This window comes from Falco naumanni, chromosome 1, assembly GCF_017639655.2.
Source record: "Falco naumanni isolate bFalNau1 chromosome 1, bFalNau1.pat, whole genome shotgun sequence".
NCBI lineage: Eukaryota > Metazoa > Chordata > Aves > Falconiformes > Falconidae > Falco > Falco naumanni.
Window position 1 is genome coordinate 108,186,144 of NC_054054.1, and position 22,892 is coordinate 108,209,035.

At 57.0% G+C, this 22,892-nt stretch overlaps 3 protein-coding genes across 3 annotated transcripts in view; 1 reads left to right on the forward strand and 2 right to left on the reverse strand.

Moving 5' to 3' along the window:
- Nucleotides 1–4,750: 4,750 nt before the first annotated feature.
- On the reverse strand, nucleotides 4,751–13,296 carry TRARG1 (trafficking regulator of GLUT4 (SLC2A4) 1). The gene is made up of 3 exons (XM_040616980.1): nucleotides 12,827–13,296; nucleotides 5,836–5,968; nucleotides 4,751–5,235 (listed from the first exon to the last, which is right to left on the reverse strand). Exons 1-3 carry the CDS (start codon nucleotides 13,220–13,222, stop codon nucleotides 5,228–5,230), a joined length of 537 nt encoding a protein of 178 aa, XP_040472914.1. The 5' UTR covers nucleotides 13,223–13,296; the 3' UTR covers nucleotides 4,751–5,227.
- A 2,591-nt stretch (nucleotides 13,297–15,887) lies between these two features.
- Nucleotides 15,888–16,752, reverse strand: BHLHA9 (basic helix-loop-helix family member a9). Its single transcript, XM_040585777.1, has one exon. It carries the CDS (start codon nucleotides 16,750–16,752, stop codon nucleotides 15,994–15,996), a length of 759 nt encoding a protein of 252 aa, XP_040441711.1. The 3' UTR covers nucleotides 15,888–15,993.
- A 3,857-nt stretch (nucleotides 16,753–20,609) lies between these two features.
- The window catches only part of ABR (ABR activator of RhoGEF and GTPase), a 41,577-nt gene continuing 39,294 nt past the window's right edge, over nucleotides 20,610–22,892 (forward strand). Inside the window, exon 1 of the mRNA XM_040616990.1 lies at nucleotides 20,610–20,952. Within this exon, the coding sequence (XP_040472924.1) occupies nucleotides 20,625–20,952 (328 nt within the window). The 5' untranslated portion in view covers nucleotides 20,610–20,624. The remainder of the gene's footprint in view (nucleotides 20,953–22,892) is intronic.

Consider the following 22,892-nt stretch of genomic DNA (forward strand, 5'->3'; position numbering starts at 1 on the left):
CCCCAGAGGATTGTGTCCTGGGCACCATCTATCGAGGGCACCTGCCCTGAAGTGGTGGCAGGGTTGCCTTGGTGAATCCTGCTGCACACGTTCCCTTTCTGATATTTCTAATGCTGGACGGGTATTTATAGGTTTGAATTTATCTACCTACTGGTGTCAGCAAATGCTTTACAAATACTCCCACTCTGAAAAGGCTGCTTCGCCCCCCCACCCTTGGCTTGTGTCCAAGCATGGGAGTTTTCAGTCCAAACCTGTCTTTGCCAAAATTAAAGGATGTAAACTGAAAGAAAAAGGACCTTAAATCTGGAATTATTTCAGCTTGACTGTGCAGCCCTGGCTGTGGTTCTGTGATAAGTAACAAAGCGATAGGGCAAGGTTGGGGGTATCGAGAGGGAGGGAAAAAAGAGAAAAAGTCATGGGACCAGCCCAGTGGGTGCATTTCTGCAGCCTCTCCCTGGACTCAGACCAAATGGAAAGAGAGTTTTAATTTTATGTAAAAGGCAGGATCCGTTCCCCTTGTCTACATGGAGAAGTCTGGATTTGGAAAGGTAAATACTGCACTGTATGTGCTGGGGTCCGCAGGCAGCCCCGGTCAGAGGCTTAGAGCAGCACATTCCCTACCCCTCGAAAAACCCTTTCAGTGAAGTGCAGCAATGACGTTTCATTGCCAACAAGACCTGTACCCGATTAAAGGAAAAGCGGAGGGTAGAAGGGAAGAACGTGTGAGACTCGCAGGTTGCTCTCGGGATGGCAATACTGAGGGGAAAGCACGCTGGGCTGGCAAAGATGGGGAGAGGAGGGTAGATCAGAGCAGAGTGAAATACTGACCAGAAGAAGCAAACCCACTGTTAACACAGCAAACTCTGAACTGACATCTTTTCTCACTTTCTTTCCTCCCTCTGTGTTCAGATCCCTTCGGTCTCCTCCACAGGCACCTGGGTGGGCAGCACCCAGCGCGTGGCCCTGAGCCCCGTTCTGTGGTCGCATCCTGCGAGGTGCTGGTGTGGAACCGAGCGAGCTGGCTGGCTCGGCGGCAGCAGCTCACTTGTTCAGCTTAAGCCTTTGATCTAACACTGCTTGTACCCAGCGAGGGCTCTGCTGTGCCACCCGGCAGAGCCCGGCGCTCCCCCAGACCCTGGGGAGAGGAGCCCAGGGACACCAGTGCCAGAAGGCGCCATCAGCCACACGCTCTGCTCGGCGGCTCTTTCCCGAGCGATGCTCACCGGGTATTTATATCCCACCAGGACCTCACACTTGTCGTTCGTAACTCCTACTTCAACTTACATTTAGAGACGTTTCCCACCTTCTCCATCTCTTCAGCAAGCTATCCTCCTACCAGCTCAACTTTGCTGTCAGGTAAGGCTGGGCTGCCACTGCACCGCTCAGATCCCTCGCCTCTCCTTCACCGGGGGGTAGAAGTTGGCCAGACCCTGAGGATTTCGTGACTTGTTATAGTTGCAAGCACAGAAAACGTGACTCTGACGCATGTGCTTAGAGGAGGCTGCAGCAGGTAGCAAAGAGCTGTGACATAAGTAACGGGGCTTGTTCATGGGGATAGAGAGGGAAAGTTGTTCCATGACATAGTTTTTGTGATCGCCCTCCTGTGTGCTAAAAACAAAGTGAAGGAGAGGATGTGCCTGGATGGGGAAAAAAGGTGGTTGCACTTAGGTGAATGCTAAACCAGTGGAAAAATCATGAGGGATGCTGCTGTTCCCCAGATGTGGAGGAGGAACCGTGCCTGCTGGTGGCCTCAGATGAAGTTCTGCCGTGATTTACCTCCTGGTAACACAGTCGCAGGTGAGGTGTGTGTCAGGGGTTGGGGGCTCAGCAACGTCCTCCTTCCCCATCCAAGCTAATGCACCTGGAAAAGCCAAACAGGCAGCTGAGCTGGGATAAAGCCGTGTGTGATGTGGAGAGCCAGGATCTAGTGGCAAAACTGCGGGGAAGTTGGGAGAGAAGAGCGAGAAGCCACTTCCCAGATAGCCTAGATAAAAAAATCCTTTTTCTAGCACTGGAGAGCCAGGTTACAAGGAGAGAAAATATTTTGTCAGGCATGACTGTAGAGGCTTTCCCCTGGATTTAAATGCAGCATAAGAAAAAAAAAAAAAAAAAAAAAAATCAAAGCTGTATTCAAAAGCGTGGTACAATTTTATCTAATCAGAAAGATTTGGAAATGAATTTAGGTGTCTTAGTTTTTTATTATACTTAATAGTGAGATGAGGAGCAGTTGCCTCAGCAGCCCGAGGCTGCTGCCTTCTCCTGTGTTCCGGTACCGCCACTGCTCTGGGACTGCCGGCACTACTGGCAAGGACCATTGCAGCAGCCTTGCAAAGCCCCCTTGTTCCAATGACTGCAGGCATCCCAGGCCATTTGGATGTGTAGTGTGTGTTTGCCTAGATCCCTTTGGAAAAATCAGATTCAAAGGAAATCTGTATTCATAGGTGGTTCTATTAAAGAGGAGAAAGAAAACCAGGTTTCTGTTGGGGGCTGCACGGTGCGTGTGACTCGGAGTGACTTTGCTCTCCGTGCAATTAGAGCGGCGTAATGCTAACCCAGGGGTGGCAAGGTTTGATCCTTTAAATGTGGTAAAGCACTTTAGATGAAAGGCTTTATATAATGATAAAAGAGCATTTAAATTCTTACTTAATAAATACTTGGCGCTCTCAAGTACTACAATGCCTTGCGGTAGTTTTCCCTGAATGCCGGCTCTTCCAGCCCAAGGAGGAGCTTGCTCAGCTCTTACCATAAGCTGAATTTTGGCAGCTTGGAGAGCAAAGGGCAGAAGATGCACAGACGGGCAGTGCTGCCCTTGTGTATCCCAGAAAAAATAACACGTTTTCCAGCAAGCAGCTTTTCAGGTTCAAGCATTAAAGAAGGAATTGTTTGGGGGATTTGATGGGATTTCATCAACCGCCAGATAAGAGTTTGAAACTCCCAGGAGGGTTTCTGGAGAGCTGGGGATGAGGAGCTGTGGTGCTGGCAGGCAGGCTGGCGGTGGTGCGGGTAGGAGCTCACACCCAGCAGTGCTCGGTGGCCCCTGTTTGCTGAAGCTCATAAAAAAGGAGTTGCAAAAGAAAGGTCACGAATTTGGTCCAGTTTTGAAGCCAATAGTTTGTAATAAAGCACTGGCCAAGAGGTGGATGGGAATGGAACCCAGGAAAGTGCTGTAGTGATGTGCTATGGCCCTCAGCCCCTGGAATCCTTTTTAATGTAGAGAAAAATCTTAAGAGCATCTACGGGATTTTGTCTTTCTTACCCCCTGGCTTCAAATGATGTCTAGCAAAAGAAAACACTTTAGAGAGGAGCAATCAAACAGGTGACAAGAATTCTCACAGTGATGCCCATGGCTTTGCACCTTAGTTACTGCTGAGTAACTGCAGCATGGATTTACGACCCCACGCGTGCACGTGCCCACTCACACGGTCCAGAGAAATTAGTGCCGAGCCATTTCCACGCTGTGGAGATTCTTAGGGTGTGCAGCAGATTCTCCATGTAGACAAGCCCTCAGATGCATTAGATTTGGTCTAAGGTTTGGGGTTTGTTTTTTTTCAGGAGATTGATCGTCGGGAGCAGGAGTGCCCTGAATCACCTTGGTTCTCAGCGCAGTCCCGATTTCTGGAGTGCAACTCTTGGTCATGTACTTGTGCCCGCAAAGTTTGGGTAAATTTTGGTAAAAGAGAGGCTCAGCTAGTATGGAGCAAATAGATATGGCCAGAAGTCATCTACAAAGCCTGAATAAAATAATAGGCAATGAAACTTTGCATAGTCTGGGTGGCTGGGTAGAAGACCAGCCCCAGTAACAATCCGCAGTGAGGACAGGGTGAGGGGGAAGGAGGAATGGGGCTGAACGGATGCTCAAGGGACTGTGTCGCATTTGGATCCCATGGGAAACAGCCAAGGGAGCTGTGCGGTGTGGAAGACGTGGCGGGGCACAGGGTACCTATAGGCTGATCAGGAGGAGCAAGGTCTATTTCCTTGTTATGTTAAATACAAAACATTAAAAAATAATACTACTCGTGGAACTGACCCCAGCCAGCTCTGGGGATGCTGGAGATTTTCAGAGAGGCAGAAGAGCGTGTGAGGGAAGCGGGGTCTTAAACTTCTCCATGCCTCTGAAAATCTCCTGGCAGGCCCCAAGCTGAAGCCCAGAAGGGCTGGGGAGATGAGCACTGACAGCAATGGGGTCTGGGTCACGCAGAAGCTTTTGTGTGATGAAGGTGATGTGAGGTGTGTGTAAGCGGGTAGAATGGGCTCTCCGTGCCTTGGTACCGCTGCTACAGATCAACCAGGCTCTTGTCTCAGCGCCATGAGTATTAACCTCGCTTTGGGTGCACAGAGAGAGAAACAGGCGGGTTCACAGAGAAAGCGTTATTTTTCCTTCCATTAAAAACCCCACCATGGAATCGGGGTGAGGAGGAGCCTGGGGTTCTCATGCAGCAACATCCTGCCCTGCCAGCTCTGAGATCTGCCCTAAGTGATAAAAGAGCTCATAGGAACAGACATGGAGAACATTCCCAAAGGCATGCAAATGGTCATTGTCTCTTTTTTTTTTTTTTTTCATCAAAAATACAAAAGCACCCACCACATCCTCCAGCTTTTGCGGCTGCGTTTTGTTCGAAGCAGAGCCGTGGTCCTGCTGCAGCTCTGCTCTCCCTCCTCCTCCATGGAACAGCTCTCAGCTCCTGATGGCAGTTTGAGCTTTGTTTTTGTTTTGTTTTGTTTTTTGTTTGTTTTTTGTTTGTTTTTTTTGTAGAGACAGAGAATTTGATGATTTAAAAACCAACAACCCCCAAAAAATTCAGTGACTTGTGCCAAAATTCTTAGGAGGGTTCCTCAAAATGTCCTGTTCTTGCCTTAATATTTTCTTTTAAAATAAGCTTCGTTCTTGAAACTCTCTCCTTCTCTTGCACTTTAGTTGTCTCCCCGCTCCGTGAGTTTTGCTGGAGGGGAATGAGGTAGTGGATTTCCCCCTTCTCCTCTCCGCTTGGCGTCTGATGTCCTTTCTCATTCCTTCTTGCGATGTTTTTTTAGCCCATTATTTGTACCAACTCATTTCCAAGAGGTGGTGAAGTAGAAGCATGCGTTCCTTCGGACGGCGCTCCAGAGCAGGCTGTCCAGGGCTGCCCACCTACACTGTGACAATTTTTTGTTGCAAGGCTGAAAGTAAAAACCCCAAAAGGAAAGTTGTCTTCCTCCTCTTCGAGGTATTTGCATGCTAAAACATCTTCTAGGAACCTGTAAAACAAAGAGAGTCTTAGGGCAGCTTCTGGTAGTCACAGATGTTTCCCTTATGCTCTTGGTTTGGGTTTTGTGTGTTTCTGAGGTTCCCGTTTGCCCAAGCTGCGTGCTGGTTTGGCAGGTGGGTTTGTGTTTGGGGACTTCCCCAAATATTTTGGGCTTGCATTTCTGGGCAGGGTGGTTTGTGTCCTGAAACCCTTCCATTTTTACCCCACTACGCTCTTCTAAACCCACCACAGCCTTTGCCAGGGGGATCTGGCGTGGTCACCACTGCACTACGGGACAGTGCAGGGAGGACTTTCCAGTCTGGCCGTTTGAACCGTGTGTGTTGCTCCTGCAGGGACCCCATGCTCCAAGGTGTTTTGCACATGTGTGTGCAGCTGGTGATGGTCAAACCAGCCTAGACCACACAGGCGCTTAGTGCCCTACCACTGCGGTTGGGGTGGGAATGGAGCACCACCTGCCCCAGGGTGGGAATGGAGCACCACCTGCCCCAGGGGGGTGGTGGAGGGTGGGCAGGGGTGTCCTGTACACTGGGCTGGAGCCAGGTGAGGTTCCTGCTCTATCTAGGTTGGGGAAAAGAGAAGGAGATGTTACCTCTGATGCCAAGTGAAATGTAGAGCACGATGATGATGGTCCCCAGGATAATGGAGACGATGCTGAGCAGCCTGGCCATGCGTCCCAGTCGCCGGGCTCCGTCCATGTCCCCTTGCTGCCCACTGTTCCTCGACTGTGGGGAAACACAGAAAGCGGCTCTTAAGAATGACCACAGCCCTGGGGCACCTCTCTGGCTGTAGCCCCAGAATGCGAGCTGCTGCGTCATCGAGCACTACATCTCCCACCCTGGGCTCTCGCAGGGTGGCACACAAACGCCCTCAGTGAGCCCACTGCTTCCGCAGCCTGGGGTCCTGCTAACGTGATGTGCCTGGAGAAGCCCACTCAGATGCTGTCTGCTTGCCCTGGGTAGGAGCTGGCCTGGCTCGAGTCTGTCTTTGTTGGAGTAACTAAGAAACAGTCCCGGCATGGGACAGGAGGCACGACATGGCCCCAGCCAGCTGCAACCCCTCTCTGATTCTTTCGTGGAAAACCCTGAAATTCTGGACTTCAGCCCCCAGAGCAGCTCACTTCTAGGGAGCTGCATCCCCCAGGGGCACTGCTGCCCTTCTGCAGCTCACGTACAGAAAAAGCATCCTGCCTCTGCCTCCCGCTGCAAATGTCTGTATTGAGAAGCCATGTATATTGTGAGTTTAACTATCACCGACAAACTGGGAAATAATAATAAAAAAAAAGCAGTGACATTTCCAAGCAGCATGTAGCCTCTTGGCTGGCTGTTGGAGCTGAGTGTGAGCGTGAGAGGAACGGGCTTTGATAAAGTGGGCAGGGACTGCTGGCTTTCAGCTTGTGATGGGATGTGCTGTGGTGCCTCTGCATTACCCTCGGTTCCTGCATCGATGGGTTGTGTTCACCATCCCTGTTCTCACATGTACTTCTACAGCGAATTCCTGCTCTTGTGTGTGCTGTAGGGAGGGAAGGAACAGTCCATATAGCTTCTTTATTCACCTTCTAGTTTCATTGGATTTCCCCTGCTGCTCTATTGATTTCTTCAAGCAGCTCAGTGAAAGCTTTCCTCTGCTCTGTAACTAAAAAAAAGTGCTCCCTGGCTGTGACAGGGATGAGGAATGGGACTGGAAAGGCACTAGTAGGTGCCTGGAAATTATTGTGTGTGGACTCATTAAGGGATGAAGAGAAATCCCCAAGAGTTGAAGCTAGAACAGGAGTTGCCTGGCGCTGATGTTGGTGGGCACCAGCGTCTTAGCGGGAGGCTCTTGGTGGGGTAAATTGCGGTGGTCCTTGTCTTTGGGAACAAGGGGAAGCCCCGGGTGGATGGAGAACACAGCTAGGAGGTTCCCTTGGAAGGTTTGGTTTTTGCTCGGCAGAGATCCAGACCTGGGAGGCATCTTGAGGGGGTTAGTGAAGCATCCCCAGGGTCTGCCCACCAGTGCTGCCCACCACAAGGGACTGGATGGGTTGAGCAGGATTTGGGCTCACACACAAAGTGGAAAAATGTAAGACTGGATGAGCATGGGCTCACCAAGACCTTGCCTAGCACCTGACGGGGTGGTGAGGGTGCTGCTGTGACCTGACTCCTCTGAGCTTCAGTGCCATCTCTCTTAGTGCCCTGTGCTCAGCAGCACCACTGACCCACCAGGCAGCAGAAACCTCCACCGATGCCCACACACACGGTGCCTGAAGACTGAGCACGGCTCCTCAGAAAAACTACAATACACAGATGCATTGTAAACTTTCCGAGGAAGTGATTCAATAAGGACTGATCTTGTTTCTTGTTCTTGTGATGGGTAATCATTTGGTTCCCAAGTGAAGAAATACTGAAAGTAAGAATTCCTGGGGAGGGAGAAGCATTCCTGCTGAGAGAGGAACCCACGGTGCTCCCCAGCCTGCCGGCGCGAGCGTGCTGGGCTTCCTGCACTTGGCGGAGGGAGGACCTAGCACTTAGCAGAAGGGCAGCTGTGCAGTACCACGGCGAGGTTATTACAGTGAAATTACTCACCGTGCGTCAGCATTTGCTGCGTGTGCGGTGGAGAGGCTGGAGCCCCTCCATCAGCAAACAGGAGCTCCCTGCTCAGGAAGAGGCAGACGGGCTGTGACTGGCACGGCTCTCCAGACCGAAAAGCCTTCCCAAATTCATGCGGCGTCCTTCTGCCTCCCATGAAACCCATTGGGAAGGGGGTTTGGAGCGGGAGGGAAATTGGATAAGGGGTTTTAAATTCCATTGGTAACATTTTCACTTGGTTGGGAAGGCTTGGAGTGGGGGGAAAGAGAAATAGGGTAGGCTGGAGGGAGGAGGGAGCCCAGGGCACAGGTCTGCCACCTTGATCGAGTGGAGGAGTCAGGCAACACCCCCCCCCCTCGGCTTCCTGGGAACAGGGTTTTGTAGATGCTTTAACTGCCTTGAAGCGCTTCCTCTTTCTTTAGAGATGCTTTTAAGCATTTAATGTTTTTACATGGGTTAAAGGCTTCTTCCCCTGCCCCATCATCTCCAGCCATGCTGCCTTCGCCAAACTGGGTCCCAGGAGAAGAGGGAGATGTGGGGCAGGCTGTGGGGCTGGCAGCTCCCCATAGCTCTATGCTGTGTGCTGGCTCCCCCCTTTGAAGCACGGCTGCTAAAAGTGGGGAAACTCCAAGTTAAACAAGAAATATGCTAGTGAAAAAGACTTAAAGGTAGAAGTAAGTATATTAAAACGATCCTACTTCCCTTTCAAAAAAACGTGTATCTCAGAACTAACTGCGCTGGAAAGGGTCCCCTGTCAAATTTTTTTAAAAAATAATAAAATCAGGAGTCAGGAGGCCTAGCACAGCTCCAGCACTAACCATGAAACATCACTGAGCATTCAAACAAATAAATACTTCATGTTCCTACTCCATTTCCCATTAATTTTGCTTTAATACCACTACCCTCTTGGCAGCACCGTGACTAAAAAGGTCCCCAGCTCCAGCCCAGGCTGTGCGCTGGCTGCTGCTCCATAGTGCTTGGGTAGGTAACGTGCAGCTTTGAAGGTTTCCATGTACTCCTTTTGATTTGCATCACCATGTAAATAACACAGCAAAGCCTCAAACATGCGACTGCTCCCACTGCCTGGCTGTGAACGTCCTGCTCCGCTTGCGCGTTGCCCTGTGTAACGACATCCCCACTGCTGCCACCGAGGGACTGCAAAACCCGGTTCGTCCTGGTCTCAACAGCACGTGTGACAGACCGTATCTACAAGCGATGGGATGCAGCCAAGAGCCTCTTTTTTCATTACACAACAGGAGTTTGTAATGAAATAATGACAAAATGAAGCCTCACGGGCTGGTGGCAAGAGATGGGAAGGATGCGGTAGCCCCATGATTGACAAGATCCCTGCCCTGCTCACTGACAGCTTCCAACATTTGGGATTAATTTTTTTTTAAGTTCCAGTTTTTGTAACACATGTAACATTTTTGCAGGGTGTGGGTTAGATTACAATGAAATATGCAGTTTTAGCCATCTTCTAGGGAAAATATATAGGCTAACAAAGTCGGTATATTTATCACTACAGCTTCTGGAAGTGTTTACTGCTCATTTATCCTGAACAATTATGAAAATTGCATCAGCATTGGCATGGGATGTTTAGCAAGCATTTGTTACTGTACATATATTATTCATCGGCGTGGAACGGTTTGATTATAGCTCTCTAGTATCACTAATCCTGTGTTTCGCTTTCCACATAAAAACATTAACATCTTGTTTATTAATCAAGACTTGCTGAGGCAGAATATCTCCGAAAGGCTTGAGGGCTACAGGGGCAGAGTCACTGTGTGTGTGCCAGGGGACTCCCTATTACAGTGGAGTATTAGCAAATCTGAAGGACCCTGGAAATGGGGCTGGAAGAGGAGGCTGTTCCACGGCACCCACGGGGCCAGGTAAGTCTGGGTGATTCAAAAGAATTGTTGATCTATCGTGTTTTCAAATTGCCATCTAAGTTAGTGATCAGAAGGGGTTTTTCCCCTTAACAGATCACCTAGGTTGCCTTGTTGCAAATGAAGGCAATTACTTTTTTGTGCTAGTCCCAGGGACGGAGAAGATGAATCGTCACCTCCTCTTCCCCGCAGTCTTTCCCAATTTATGAACTGGCTTTGGATGCACTCTGCTGCCTTCCACAGTTACTCAGGATAAATCATTAATCCTCCACACTTGCATTTTGTTGAAGAAAACATTCCAAGAGAGGTACAAGTCAACATCAGACTTGGATAGATGACTGTGCCCTTTAAAATTAGTAGGGGTAGTTTAACTTCTCCCCCATCTTTTGGGAATGACAGCATTTACTCCGGACACCAAGTGCTGCGCAGAATTGCCCTTGATGTTACTACATGCTGGTTCTGGCTGGATTTACCCCTCTTTTTCACTTCATTTGCTCGGAGTTCTGTACGCTGGTAAGTGGCCTGTCTGCTTCTTCCCCCGATGTGGCTGCACTTTGATAGGAAGGGGAAGGGATCTGAGAACAGCAATGCAGCTTGTGTGTGTGTGTGTGGTACCTAGCCCTGCCCTGCCCTCCTCTGAGACAGGTCCCAGGGGGCTGCCCTTGTGTACGGCAGCCCTGCTCTCTGGCTCGGGGAGGGACCCCAACCCCTTAGTGCAGCCAGGACCTTGCTTGGCCAACAAAACACATCCAAGGGTCAGTGGAGGAGCCTCCAGGTAACTCGTTTCCACAAGACCAGCATTATCAGGAACAGACTGGGGGCTAGAACAGGTTTTTTTCTTTCCACTTCTGGCCATAGGCCATGCTGGGATCTGAGATCAGCTTTTGAAAAATGATTTATGAGACACTAAACCCAAAAGCATTCATTTGCTTTTCTCTCTGGTTGCTGCTTATTACCCAGAAAAAAGCTTTCATGTGCAAAAAGCATTGACTTAGGAAAGAAAAATACAATTGCAGAGCTAAAGGAATGTCAGCACATTGTGGGAAGGTCCCCCTGCCCCCTCCCCCGCTCCCCCCCCCCCCCCCCCCCCAGGCACCAGACATTGCAAAAACCTGGGTCCTGCTCAGATTTGTCCATGATCAGCTGCTCCTGGGTTTTATTCTGTGGGGAGACCTATGCCTTGGGAGCCTTGGGAGTCACTGGGAACTAAATTCCTCCCTGGTGTAAGCAGGTGAAACATCAGCTGATGCCCCCGGAGCTGTTCCTGCTGGCAGGGAGACCCAGCCAGATGTTTCCTGGCTCCCTGGGGACAGCACGGAGCAAGGATCGCTCCTCATCCTGCTCCGCTGGCGCTGTGCGGGGATCCCTGGATGGCAGGTGTGTGTGTAGGGCGGGTGATGGTATAGGCATGGTCAGGACTAGAAAGGGCAGTAATAAATTAAGCATCCCATGGGAGAGGGAGTGCAAGGATGACTGTGAAGGGGCCATGGGATGCACACTGACTACTAATGTGCCGTGTGTGCTAGAAACCTTGTCCTGGAGAACAAGCTCATCCAAGTGTGCCTTCTGCCTCAGTGGCCAGAGAGGGCTGGGGCTGGGCATCCCCTTCCCCAGGGCTGGGTGGGCACTGGGCAGTGCTGTCAAGGGCTTTGGAAGCATAGGGCAACCAAATAGTCTTATTGCCTTGTTGGTCCTGCTTCCCTTTGGGTTTAACACAGTAAATACACCCCCACACCTGGCTGTCTAACAGTATTAACTGACTACTGCTCTCTTTTTACTGTTTACTCTTCTACTCCATGGGGCTTATTTGGCCCAAGGCACATCCCCTGGATGCTCCATCCGCTGGAGGCTCTAACTCCTGCAAGGGAGAGTGTGAGAATCTATTTTGCATGAAGGCTAATGTGGTTGGAAAATCCCCGTGAGAGACCTTGTTTATTACCATGGATATGCAATACCCAGCTGCTTTCCCTCTCATTGCAGTGCAAAGCCAAACAAGGCTGGCTGGCTTCCCCGTATGCTGCCTAAACAGGCTCCGCCACACAACTGTACTACGCAGATGACAGCTGGCACTGGCAGAAATGATGATTCCTCCTCAAAATGGAAACTGGTCTCTCTAGAGAGCTTTCTGTGGCAACCGCCAGCGTCTGTCTTCAAGTTGTTGGTGGTTTTGGGGGAAGTGCTGGCTGCAGGTGCCCCTCAGTGTATTTCTTTGTGGTAAGCAGGTCATTGCTTTCCCTGAGCTGATTTTCAAAGAGAAGATCTGCCGCTGTTGCAAATCAAGAGGATGGAAGATGCCTGGGGGCTGTGGAGCAGTGGGGAATGGTGATGGGTAAGGGGCTGGATGTCCTTGTGGGGCTGTGCTGCCTGAGCCACCTGTACCCCAGATGGGTGAGGGGCCGGCTGGCAGCAATTCTCCCCTGCTCTGGTCTTGGTGTGTTTGCCGAAGTGTGCGAGATGCTTAATGGGGAAAATTGCTTCTTCAGGGTGACTGTAAGAGCTGCAGGGCAGCCTGTCCCTTGGAAGTGTCCGAGAACAGGACCCGGGCTCCAGCCAGGGGCTCCCCAGGGCGGCAGGGCTGGGATTGGCTCTAGGAGGTGCAGAGGGAGATCCCTTGTCCTTGCTTCGCCTCGCAGCTCCTTCCCGGGAAGCTCGGCGAGTCGCTCCGGGTGGCTGCCTGGCGGCAGGGACCAGGCTTCCCGGAGCCACCGGGCTTCCCGGAGCCCTGCCCTGGGTGCACCGGGATCCCAGCCCCAAATCCCGGGCAGCCCGCTCCATCTCCATCCCGCCACCTCCCCGCGAGCTGCACCGGGCTCGGGCTCCGGTCGCTGCCCGGACCCCGATCGCAGCGTCTTGCGGGGAGCCGAGCGGGGGGCACTGCCTGGCCGGGCCCCCCGCGCTCCCGGCTGCGCGGCGGCAGCTGTGCGGGCCCCCCCCGGGCCGCCCCCCGCCCCCCCCCCGGCCGCTCCCGCCTCGCCCGCTCCCGCCGCGCCCCCCGCCCGGCCGGTGCAGCACCGCGGACAGCTCCGGGAGGCCCCGCTCCAGCCGTCGATGGGCGGCGGCGGCGGGGGGAGCCCGGAGGAACCGGGGGGAACCGGCGGGGTACCGGGCGCACGGCGGGTCCCGCACTCACCATGATGGAGAAGACGAGGGCCACGACGTTGATGGGCCAAACGGGGCAGAAGCAGGAGAAGATGGCGAGCACCAGGTAGTCCCGCGGGCGGCCCTGCTCCGGTGCCGCCGTACTGGTGGCCGTGGAGGAGGCTCTGCCCAGGCTGAGCCGCGACGGCGACAGCGGGGCCGCCTCCAGGTGCCCCACCGACACCGACTTGTAGGCGAGCCCGTGCCCGTTGCGCTCCGCCTCGCCAGGCAAGGCGGCCGTGAAGGATTTGGAGCCGCGGAGGCCCTTCTCCTCCCGGCCCTCGGTCGCCGCCAGCAGCTTCTCGGTCTCCTGGAAGCGGGTGGGCAGCGCCGTGCCCGAGCCCGAGCCCGAGCCCGAGCCCCCGGGCGCGGAGCCGCTGCTCGCCATGGCCCGGCGGAGCGGGCTCCGAGAGCGCCCCGCCGCCGCCGGTCTGCGCCCGGGGCCCACCGCCCCGCGGGAGGCCGTGCCGGAGGAGGGGCCAGCCCGGCTCGGCCCCCGGGGCAGGATCGGGGCCACGGACCGCCCCCGGGGTGTCCCCGTTCCCCCCCACCCGCCCCCGGGCCGCGCTCAGCCCCCGCCCGGCGCGGTGCAGGCGGGTCCGCTGCCCCCGGGGATGCTGGCAGGGATGCGCTGGGGAAGCCGGGGTGTCCCCTGTCACCTCCAGCCCGGGGCTCTCTCCAGCCCCACCGACCCCCCCGCTCTTCCCGGGGGTCCCCCGGGCTCTGCTGAAGCGGCACGGGAGAGCCCAGCCCCGGAGGCACGGGCGGTGCCGAGGGCGCTCGGTGCTGGGTGGCCGGTACACATCGCCCTGCCGCCCCTGGGTCCCCCCCACTCAAAGCCTGTCCCCGGGCAGGTGGGGGACATGCAACACAGACCAGACCCACGACCTTCTTATCCCTGTGCAGAGGGGCTTGAGCTGGCAGGGCCGCAAGGGGCTGCCCGAAGGGGGTGTCTGGGCGGTGGGTGGGTGCCCGGTGGTGCCCCCAGCTCCAGCTGCTCTGGGAAAGCACCCTCGGTGGGCACAGGGTGAGTGGGCCTTGCGTGTGCTGTGCTGAGCTTGGCCTGCCCTCCCTGCACATGGGTGACCCTAGGGAGGTGGCAGCTGGGGACAGGGGTACCAGCTCAGCGACAGGTATTGTGTCCCTACGCAGGGCCTGCAAAGGAGGAAGGATGCTGGTGCAGGGGTACTTTACATCCCATAAAGCAAACTACAGTATCCTTGGGAGCCAGGGGTCTTGGAAGGGGCGGGAGGGAGAGCTAAAATACCTCACAGAGCCTGGGTGCCTGGCAAAGATGGATGTTTTCCACCCATTCTGTATGATGCTTCAGTTCCAAATTTGTCAGGGATTTCCCTGGCAGTGAGTGCCATCTACGGGGCGCACCCAGCACCTTATGCTTCTCCGAGAGGTGCCCAAAGAGCCTGCTGCCAGCTGGGGCCCGCTGCCCAGCCCTCCCCACAGCCTGCCAGGCTGCTGCACCCCACCTGCCCCCCAGGACTTACCCCATCCTGCAGCCTCCAGACAGAATTAGGCCCTACGTTTCGTAAATGTGAACCTGAGAGCAGTGGGGTGAGCCTGCTTTTGGGAGGGGGGTGGGTGTCTCACAGGGTTATCTGCCTCCCCACCCCACTCCTTCCTTTCTGACCGTCTGCTTCCATCTGTCTCGCTTTAACTGACCACTGAAGCCAGGGATAAAGTCTGGAGATGCAAATTTGGGTGGAGGAAGAGGTTTGTGTCTGGATTAGGGCTGGGTTTCACTTAAACCTTCTTTGAATACTGGTATTACTGGGCTCTCACTCCCAGTAATACCAGTGCGATGGTGCTGCCAGGGCAGAGCAGGGGCATGTGCTGCTCCGGGAAGAGCCAGAAAAGGGATGCTGTAGGGAGAAGTAGGATTCCTTCAGTGGATATTACTGCAGGTCTTCTCCTGGCAAGGGAAACATCTGTTGGAGATTAAAGCCAAGATGCCTCACACCATCAGCACTTAAAGGAGGCTCCTTTGCCGAGCAAAGAGCTCTCTCTCCTGGCTGCTCCTAGCTTTCTGCTCATCACCCAGCTCCCTCATCCCGCCTGGGAATTGAGGGAGGAGGAGGAGACCCTGGGGAAGGACTGGCACACCGCAGCAGAGGGCTGAGATGGTTGTTGCAGCACATACCACCCCACCCACCCACCCCCCCGCCAGCAAGGAAAGAGCTCAGCCTGCCCTTGGTGAGTTGGCAGCCAGCGCTGGGGCTCACTGGGAGCACTGGGGCGGGAGCAGCAGGGCTGGAAGAGTTCTGTGGGGCTCAGCACTGTGGGAATCGAGTGGTGCAACTTGCCCTATCTAAAAATCTGGCGGTTGTGGCGTGTGTGGCTGTAAATCCCTGCCTAATTCCTGCAGCAATTCCGGTTTGCCGAGCCTTGGGCAGAAGGGAGCCCTCCCAGCTGGTCAGAGCTCTCTAAGCCAGAGGGAAGGGGCCAAAAGGGCCTTTTTAGTGAAATTCCCCCCCTTCCTCACTGCCGCTGGGACGAGCCATGAGCACGCTATCGCTCTGTCCCAGCAGAGCCACTTTGCCATGATCAGAAGGAAACTGCAAATGGATTGGTGGGTTTTATGAAAGCTGACATCTGTCTCCCTCCTCTCCTGGCCCGGCCTCGCAAATCTGCCAGGCACAAACATCCACACCAATGAGCTTAGCATCAAAAGTCCCAGGGCACTAACCTTTCCTGGCTCCTGCTCCGCTCCTTCACCGGCGGGAGCCAGAGCAACCAGCCAGCCAGGGGCTTTAGCGTGATCCCCACAGCCCATCTGTCCACCCCACGCTTATTAACAGCCACTGCCTGGTCTTGGGTTTGTAACTCGTGTTTTCTCACAGAGCAAGCAAGAGAGAATAAATAACAGCAACAATCAGCAACAGCGAGACCTCGCAACGAGAAACACAGAGCTGGCATTTCCAGAGGATTTTCCACCTTCCCCAGTTTTCCTGCAGAGCGGAGACCAGCAGCTGGGCAGCGCAGGGGTCCCGTACAGCATGTCGGGGGGCTCACGGCTCTCACCAGCATCGCAGCTGAGCTCCGTGTCCTGCAGCGCTTCTCTCTCACGCGACAGTCCCTTCCCGCTCCCCCCGTCTGTCCCGCAGCCGCGTTACTGGCACCGCCTCACCGCCCCAGCCCCGCAGGTCAGTGGATGGGGAGGCACTGCTGGTGCCCCCAGCTCTGGCAATAGCCCACCTGCCAGGGGACTGCCCCGGCCAGGGGGTCTTGCAGGCTGCCCGTGTACCTCTGCTGGCAGGCGCCTCGGAGCCCAGGGCGGTGAGTCCCGCTGGAGCAATAGGCAGGGTTGGGCATGGAGCGATCCTCCTTTGGGCTCTCGTAGTGATGGAATTGCCTCTCCGGGGAAAAGCCAGCGTAGAGAGGGGATGGAGGGCAGTGCTGCAAGCTGGCAGTGCCTGCGGAACTGGGCTCCCAGGGGAGCTGGGGGCTGCTGGCCTTCACCCCCGGCTCCTGCGCAGGGACCCCGGCCCCACTGCGGCACTCGGAGTGGGTGCAGGGCCAGCAGCACCCGGCGCCGTGCAGGGACAGGGACAGAGCTGTGATCCTGTTGATGGCTCGCCGGAGGGTAGCGATTTTAGAAAGCCTTTTGCCACCAAGGTCATGTTTGAGGGCCAGCCGCAGGGCGTTGAAGGCTTGGTTGTAGTCCAGGATCCTCTTGCGCTCTCGGACGTTGGCAGCCATCCTCCTGGCCTTGGAGCGCACCGGCCTGCTCCTCTTCCTCACCTTCATCCCTTCGCGGTCCCCCAGGCAGGCGGATACTTCCCTGCCCTGGGGGACCCACAGACCCTGCCTGTAGCACGCTTGGGTTGTGCCCCCCACTTCCAGCTCCTCTTCCGAGCTGTCGGGCTCTGGTGCCATCCCTATCCCCATGGCTGCTGCGGACATGGCCGTGGCAAGGGGGAGTGGGAGAGGTGCTGCTGCGGTCTTGCCTCCTGTGAGGTGTGGGAGACACTCCTCCAGGGACACGCAGCCGCCTCTAAAAGCCCCAGCACAGGGCTCATCACGTGGCTCTCTCCCGACCCTCCTCACCTGCCTGCAGGTGTGCTGCCTTGCAGAGACGCACAGGGTGAGCCCTGCCTGGCCTCTGCCCGCGGGGATGCTCCTGAGCATGGTGCTGGGCTGGAGCATGGGGTACTGGTGCTGGGGTGCCCAGAGCTTGTAGTGGGATGCTCACAGGCCCCAGAAGGAAAGCACCTCTACCAAGCACATGTTGCAGTGTTTGCTTTAGTTTCTGTTAAGAGTTTGGTCACTGCAGAATTTCCCCGTGCTGCTCTGCCCTCTCCTGTGCTGGACTGGCTGGTGGGTCAGCCTGGGCCAGGTCATCCCTGGGTTTTGTACGGTGCTGTGGGGCAGAGCCCCATGAGGCATCACCACCCTGGCACTGGCTTGGGCTCTGCTCACTCATGCTCATGGATGCTGCAGAATCTCTGTTATTTCCCAGCTAGGGAAAACTGAGGCACAGAGCGATGAGGTTGCTGAGGAGAGCAGTGAGTCTTGCGCCTGGGTACAGAAGACAAAATGACTGCTGCCCCAGGAACAGGGCTGGAGCACTGAGCTGCCTTTGAGACGGTGCATTAGGGCTGCTTCGTGCAGCTGCACCTCGGCGAGCCGGGAGCATCCATGGGCATGGAGGTAAACGGGTGCCTGGGCAGGAGCAGCCCCTAGGAACCAGTGGAGGAATGTCGGGGCTTGGTACGCCTCTGCCCTGCGGAGAAGGAAGCAGGAATGTGGCAGGGGGGATTGGGGCAGGTGATAAAAGAGCTAAAGTGCTACCTGCCTTCAGAGCCTTCCTGTCCCTTCCCAGCATCGGGGAGCCCGGGGGCAGAGCTGTCTGGGCTGGTGCTGCTGGGCCTGCCCGGCACTTACTCTGGAGAAGAGGATGCTGAAAGCAGCTTCTTGTTCCCTGCATCCCCAAGCCGGTGGGACAGAGGGACTTGCCAGGTGCGGCGAGTCCGGAGGCCATGGGGAGGGCCAGGTTCCCATCCTCCGAACAGTGAGGGACTGCCACGTGTGTTTGCCCATCATTTCATTAGCAAGCAGTTGCTAAATTCCTTCCTGTGTGAGGGGTAACGTTTTGAAAAATGGTCCAGGAGTGGGTCTGACAAATTGTTGGGGTGACTGGAGCAAAAGCAGAGGCCCGGGAGAATGTGCCCCCCCCCTTGATCCATCCCTTCCTATCTGATTGTCCCAGCTCAGGTTTGATCAATAGCCACAATTAGCGGGGGGCTATTTGTCTATTGCCCTTCTTCTCTCTTGGCTCTTTGAAGTCAGAGCTAATTTAGGTGCCTCTGCTCCAGGAACCCAATAAATCAGGAGCTGGGGCCTCGGGGAGAGGGGAGGGCCAGGCAGCAGGACTTCAAAGGGAGGTGAAGCTTGCAAATATTTTTGAGCACTCACCTGTGCTCACTATAGCCCTCTTGTTCTTCCCAGAAGCCTTCTGGCCGCCCAGTCTTGCTCTGCCCAGGAGCGGATGCTCCTCTGACCACTGATTCACCCGGTGAGCTCAGCGCAGGAGTGAGGGGCTCTTTGGGATGCTTGAATGCCGGCAGAAGGAGGATGCCAGGCCCACTTAGAGACGTGCCTGTCCAAGACGCAGCTAAGCAGGATGGATGCCTGCCACGGGGAGGTTTTTGCTGGTGCAGGAAGCCAGGAGGTGCAGTATGGAGCAGACATGGAGGTGGCCGAGTTGGGCACAAAGCCATTCCCAGCTGGGGTGATGCTTGGGCAGAGGCAGAGGGCAGGCAGCAGTCCCACGGCTGCCCTCATCCTGCCCACAGCTCCCAGGAGCTCACTGGGGAACACTGCCAGGGGTTCCAGTATCTCAGCTTTGGGCAGCCCTGGACCTGCAGGGATCCAGTCCCTGCTCTCGGAAGCGGGCAAGGCTAGACCATAAATCACAGGTCATCGGATGCCACCTGCTGCCTGTAATTAGTGCATCCCGCTGGGCCATCCCCACCTCGTCCTGGACGCTTCCTACCTAGGTGCCCATTACAGGGTGGGAGGCCAGCAGGAACGCCCACCCAGGCCCTGCTCCCTTGGCCCCAGCTGATTTATCACCATGCGCTGGAGAGATTTATGGGCTGAGACGGGGAGCCAGAAATGTGTTGTAAGGCTCTGCCGGGCCTGTCTGCCTGACAGATGATGAAAGAGCTGTAATTATCCGTCGCCACGCATAAATCAGGCCACTCACGGCACCCCCCCTCCTCCCCAGCCTCCATGAAGGGGTTCGACCCCCGAGGATACCCCACCTCTCCCACACGTGTCACGCTGGACCAGGGCACTGCTGAGTGCTGGGCATCTGCCCCATCCTGGGCAGCATCATCACAGCTCCCACTGGTCCCACAGGCCAAATGCATGTTTTGGGTGTCTTTGCCACTAACACTGGTGCTGAGCGGGGGCTGCAGCTGCTGCAAAGAGCCCTGGACTGGCTGCCTCTCACCCACATCCATCCAGCACCCCCAAAGCACTGCTGCTTCCAGGTGAGAGCTGCTGGGGCTACCTGGGAGCACAACCCTCACCAGAGATGAAACCCTGATGGGGTGGGCAGGAGGCAGCCAGCATGGGTTGGGGGGTGCCCAGTTCCTGGCAGTGTCCCAGCACCATCTAGCCTTCTCGGGAGCATTGCACCAGGAGGCACGGCTGTGCTGGAGAGAGACAACGGAGAGGGAGCCTGCAGTGCCGAGGCATGAGAGCCAGGGGCTGGTGTGCAGGGAGGTGCCCACCCCTGCACCGCCTGCTACTCTCAGGTGGTGATGGAGGGGAAGGAGGATGTGGTTGTTGCAACACTGCCTGGGCCCTGTGGGTAAATAGGTGCTTTGCTCCTGCTGGGACACGGCCAGGTGGCACAAGGGACACAGGCTTGTGAGTCACCCACAGCCAGCCACCCTGCAGTACAGCGTAGGCAGGGGAAGGCAGGTCCCTGCGGCCACGCTGCCTCCAGCTCCTGCCTCTGCACCCCGCAGCATTGCCTGCCCCAGTGCCTCGCATGGCACGAGGGAACCGCTGACCCTGCCCGGGGTGTGGGGTTGGGAAGCCCCCTCCCCTGGGGTCGCAGTGGGCACACGTGCCATAGCCTTATGTGGGCCTTGGTCGTCCACCGCGGGTGTTTGTGCCTGTCCCACCATCTGGTGGCCATGGGCCACCCATTCTAAGACCGCCAGGGCAGGCAGAGCATCACCGGCCAGAGGATGAGGATGGCAGGAGCTGGGCAGGGTTCCGCCACAAAGGCCAGGGCACCCGGGGAAAGTGGCACAGGCGCCACCACCCCCTTTCCCGGCTGGGTTGCTCCTGCCTTGGGGACCGACTTGGGATGGTTTGTGTCACGAGCTGTCCCTTGCTCAGCCGCTCTGCCGCCGCCGGCACCAGACGCATCCTCCCGGCCGGCGTCCCGCATCCCCGCGGGGGTCCCCGAGGTGCGGGCGAGGGAGCCGAGGGGACACAGCCCCGCCGCTGCCCCCCGCCTGCGGAGCCCCGGGGGCGTCGCGCTGCCGCCCGGGGAACGAGCCCGGCGCAGGTGAGCGGGCGCTGCCTCCCGCGCCGGAGCCCGCAGCCGGAGCCCGCAGCCGGAGCCCGCAGCCGGAGCCCGCAGCCGGAGCCCGCAGCCGGAGCCCAGCCGGGGGGCGGTGGCAGCGCTGCTCCCCGCCCCGGCGGGGCCGTGCCGAGGCGGGGCGGGCCGGGGGCGGGCCCCGACGTCAGGCCCCGCGGCGGCGGCGGGGGGCGGAAGGCGGCGGGGGGGGAAGCGGGTGCCGGGGCGGGGGATGGCGGCGGGCGAGGCGGCCCGGGCGGACTTCGCGCGGCACTGGCAGGCGGAGTTCCCGGGGGAGCCGGCGCCCCGCATGGAGCTGGGCTCGGTGCGGGCGATGGAGCGGGAGCTGGAGCGCTGCCGCCGCCACCTGCGCCGCCTGCAGCGGGCGCTGGCCGAGGAGCGCTTCAAGGTGGGCTACCTGGAGGCGGCGCTGGCCCGAGCCCCCCCGCCGCCGCCCGCCGCCCCCCGCCCGCCGCCCGGCCCCGCCGCCGCGCCCGCGGGCAGCTCCCCGGAGGGAGGCAGCGGCGGCAGCTCCGACGCGGAGGACGCCTCCTCGGCAGGTGGGTGCCGGGGGGCCCGGGCCGCGGCACGGCCGAGGGGCATGTCCCCACTCTGCGGGCCGGGGGGTCCCCAGCCCCTGGGCCGTCCCCACCGACGTGGTCAAGGGCATCCCCGGCCCGTGCCGCTGGCCGCCCTGAGCTCCCCCTGCCGTGCCCGGGGCGGGGGCACCCCGTGGCACTCTGTCCCCGCGTCCCCTCGCCGTGCCACTGCTAAGGCCGCACCGAGCCCCCGTGGCAGCCCTCGTCACCTGCGCCCCGAGCTGTGGCATGGCGGAGGACCTGACATGTCCCCAGGCTGGCCCCGTCACGCAGCCGCGGGCACCCTGTGCCGTTGCATGGCTGAGGCCACTCCAAGCCCTTGTACCATCCCCGTCGAACAGCTGAAGCCACCCCGAGCCCTCATGCTGGCCCCGTCCCACCACTAAGGCCACCCCAAGCCCCCGTGTCATCCCTGTCCTGCTTCCGAGGGCATCCCGTGCCAAGGCCCCATCCCCCAGCACGCGAGGAGGGAGGGTGGCCGGCCGGTCCCCTGCAGCCGGCTCTTGGTGATGTGCCACTGGCCCAGGAGCCACCCTGGGGCTGGGACTTTGGGAGGGTCACTTCCTCCAGGTGTGACCTGGCTTGTCACGGGGACACCTCTGCTCCAGTGACACCCTGTGATCTCCCATGGGGAAGTCCTGGAGCTGCTAAAGCAGAAGCATGCCGGGGTGATGAGGTGTCCCGGGGCGTTGTGCTGGGCGCATTGAGGACAATGTTATTTTGCAAGTGACTGGCTGTTTTGTGGCACTGGAGGCGCAGCCAGCTAGCGCTGTCACCCGTCATGCTGTCCTACTTCCAGTGGCCTGGAAGTTGTTATTGCATCAGCTTTAATCCCAGTTCAAACAGAGTCCTGACAGCTAGGGAATGGTACTTTTTACATTGCTAATTCTGCAGCTGACTTGAGTTAATTTTGTTCTTGCTCGATTGTTTGGGGCGAGGAGTTTTTCCCTAAGGCTGTACCGTGCTGGTTTAAGATTGCCTGGGTAGTAAGTGCTCTGATGTCGAACCGGTCTTAATATTTAGCGTAATTTATATTTATTGCATTAGCCTACAGGGCCAGAGAACAGCTGTTTCCATTTTACCTTCCTGAGCTAACTGGAGGTGAAATGTCCAAAGTACATGGCTGCTCTTGGTGGCGTCTCCATACTGCGCCGGGCTTGCTCACATGTGTGTGCCTCTGCCGCAGGGGACTGGCCACAGGAGCCAGGGATCGGCTACAAGGAGCAAGGACGAAGGGTGTCCGATGTGTCGCCGTCAAAGGACCCCCCAAAGCCCTTCTCCAGCCCCCGTCAACAGGCATTGCGTGTAGTTTTTGGAGAGCTGCTCAGCGGCTGAGGGGGTTTGAGTGCATTAGAGTGACCAAGCACAAATCCTTCTGATTTACACTTGGATCCCGCATTTTATTTACATCTGCATAATGCTCCTGAATGTTTCCAAACACCCAGGACTGTGCAAGGCTCTTGGGCTGAGGGGGTGTTTGTTGTTAAAGGGGCTTCCCTGGAGCACAGTGTAAGCGCCTGAGGAACCCAGCTTTGTAACTCAGAGGGGTCCTCCGGCCCCATGCCACCCTTCAAGGGGGCTAGTCAGGGTGAGTGTTTCGGGCAAGAGCTTGAAATCCAAGGTTGCATCTGTTGTGGTTCAATGTGGCCTCTTCCTCTTCCTCCTCCTCCTCCTTTTCCTCCTTCTCCCCCACATGGGTCTCCGTCATGGTCCCCAGCTCCTGTGCATGGCTGAGGAAGGCAACATCCCCTCCGCCGAGCACCCAGCTCCTCCTGTGTCATGGCTGGGCTCTGCGCGGAGGTTGGCTGATGGCAGTGGCGATGAGCTGTCCCCAGCCTTGTCCCAAGCTTTTCCCGAGCATCAGCACTTTTCTTTGTTGCGCGTTATAAGGGTGCCTGTGT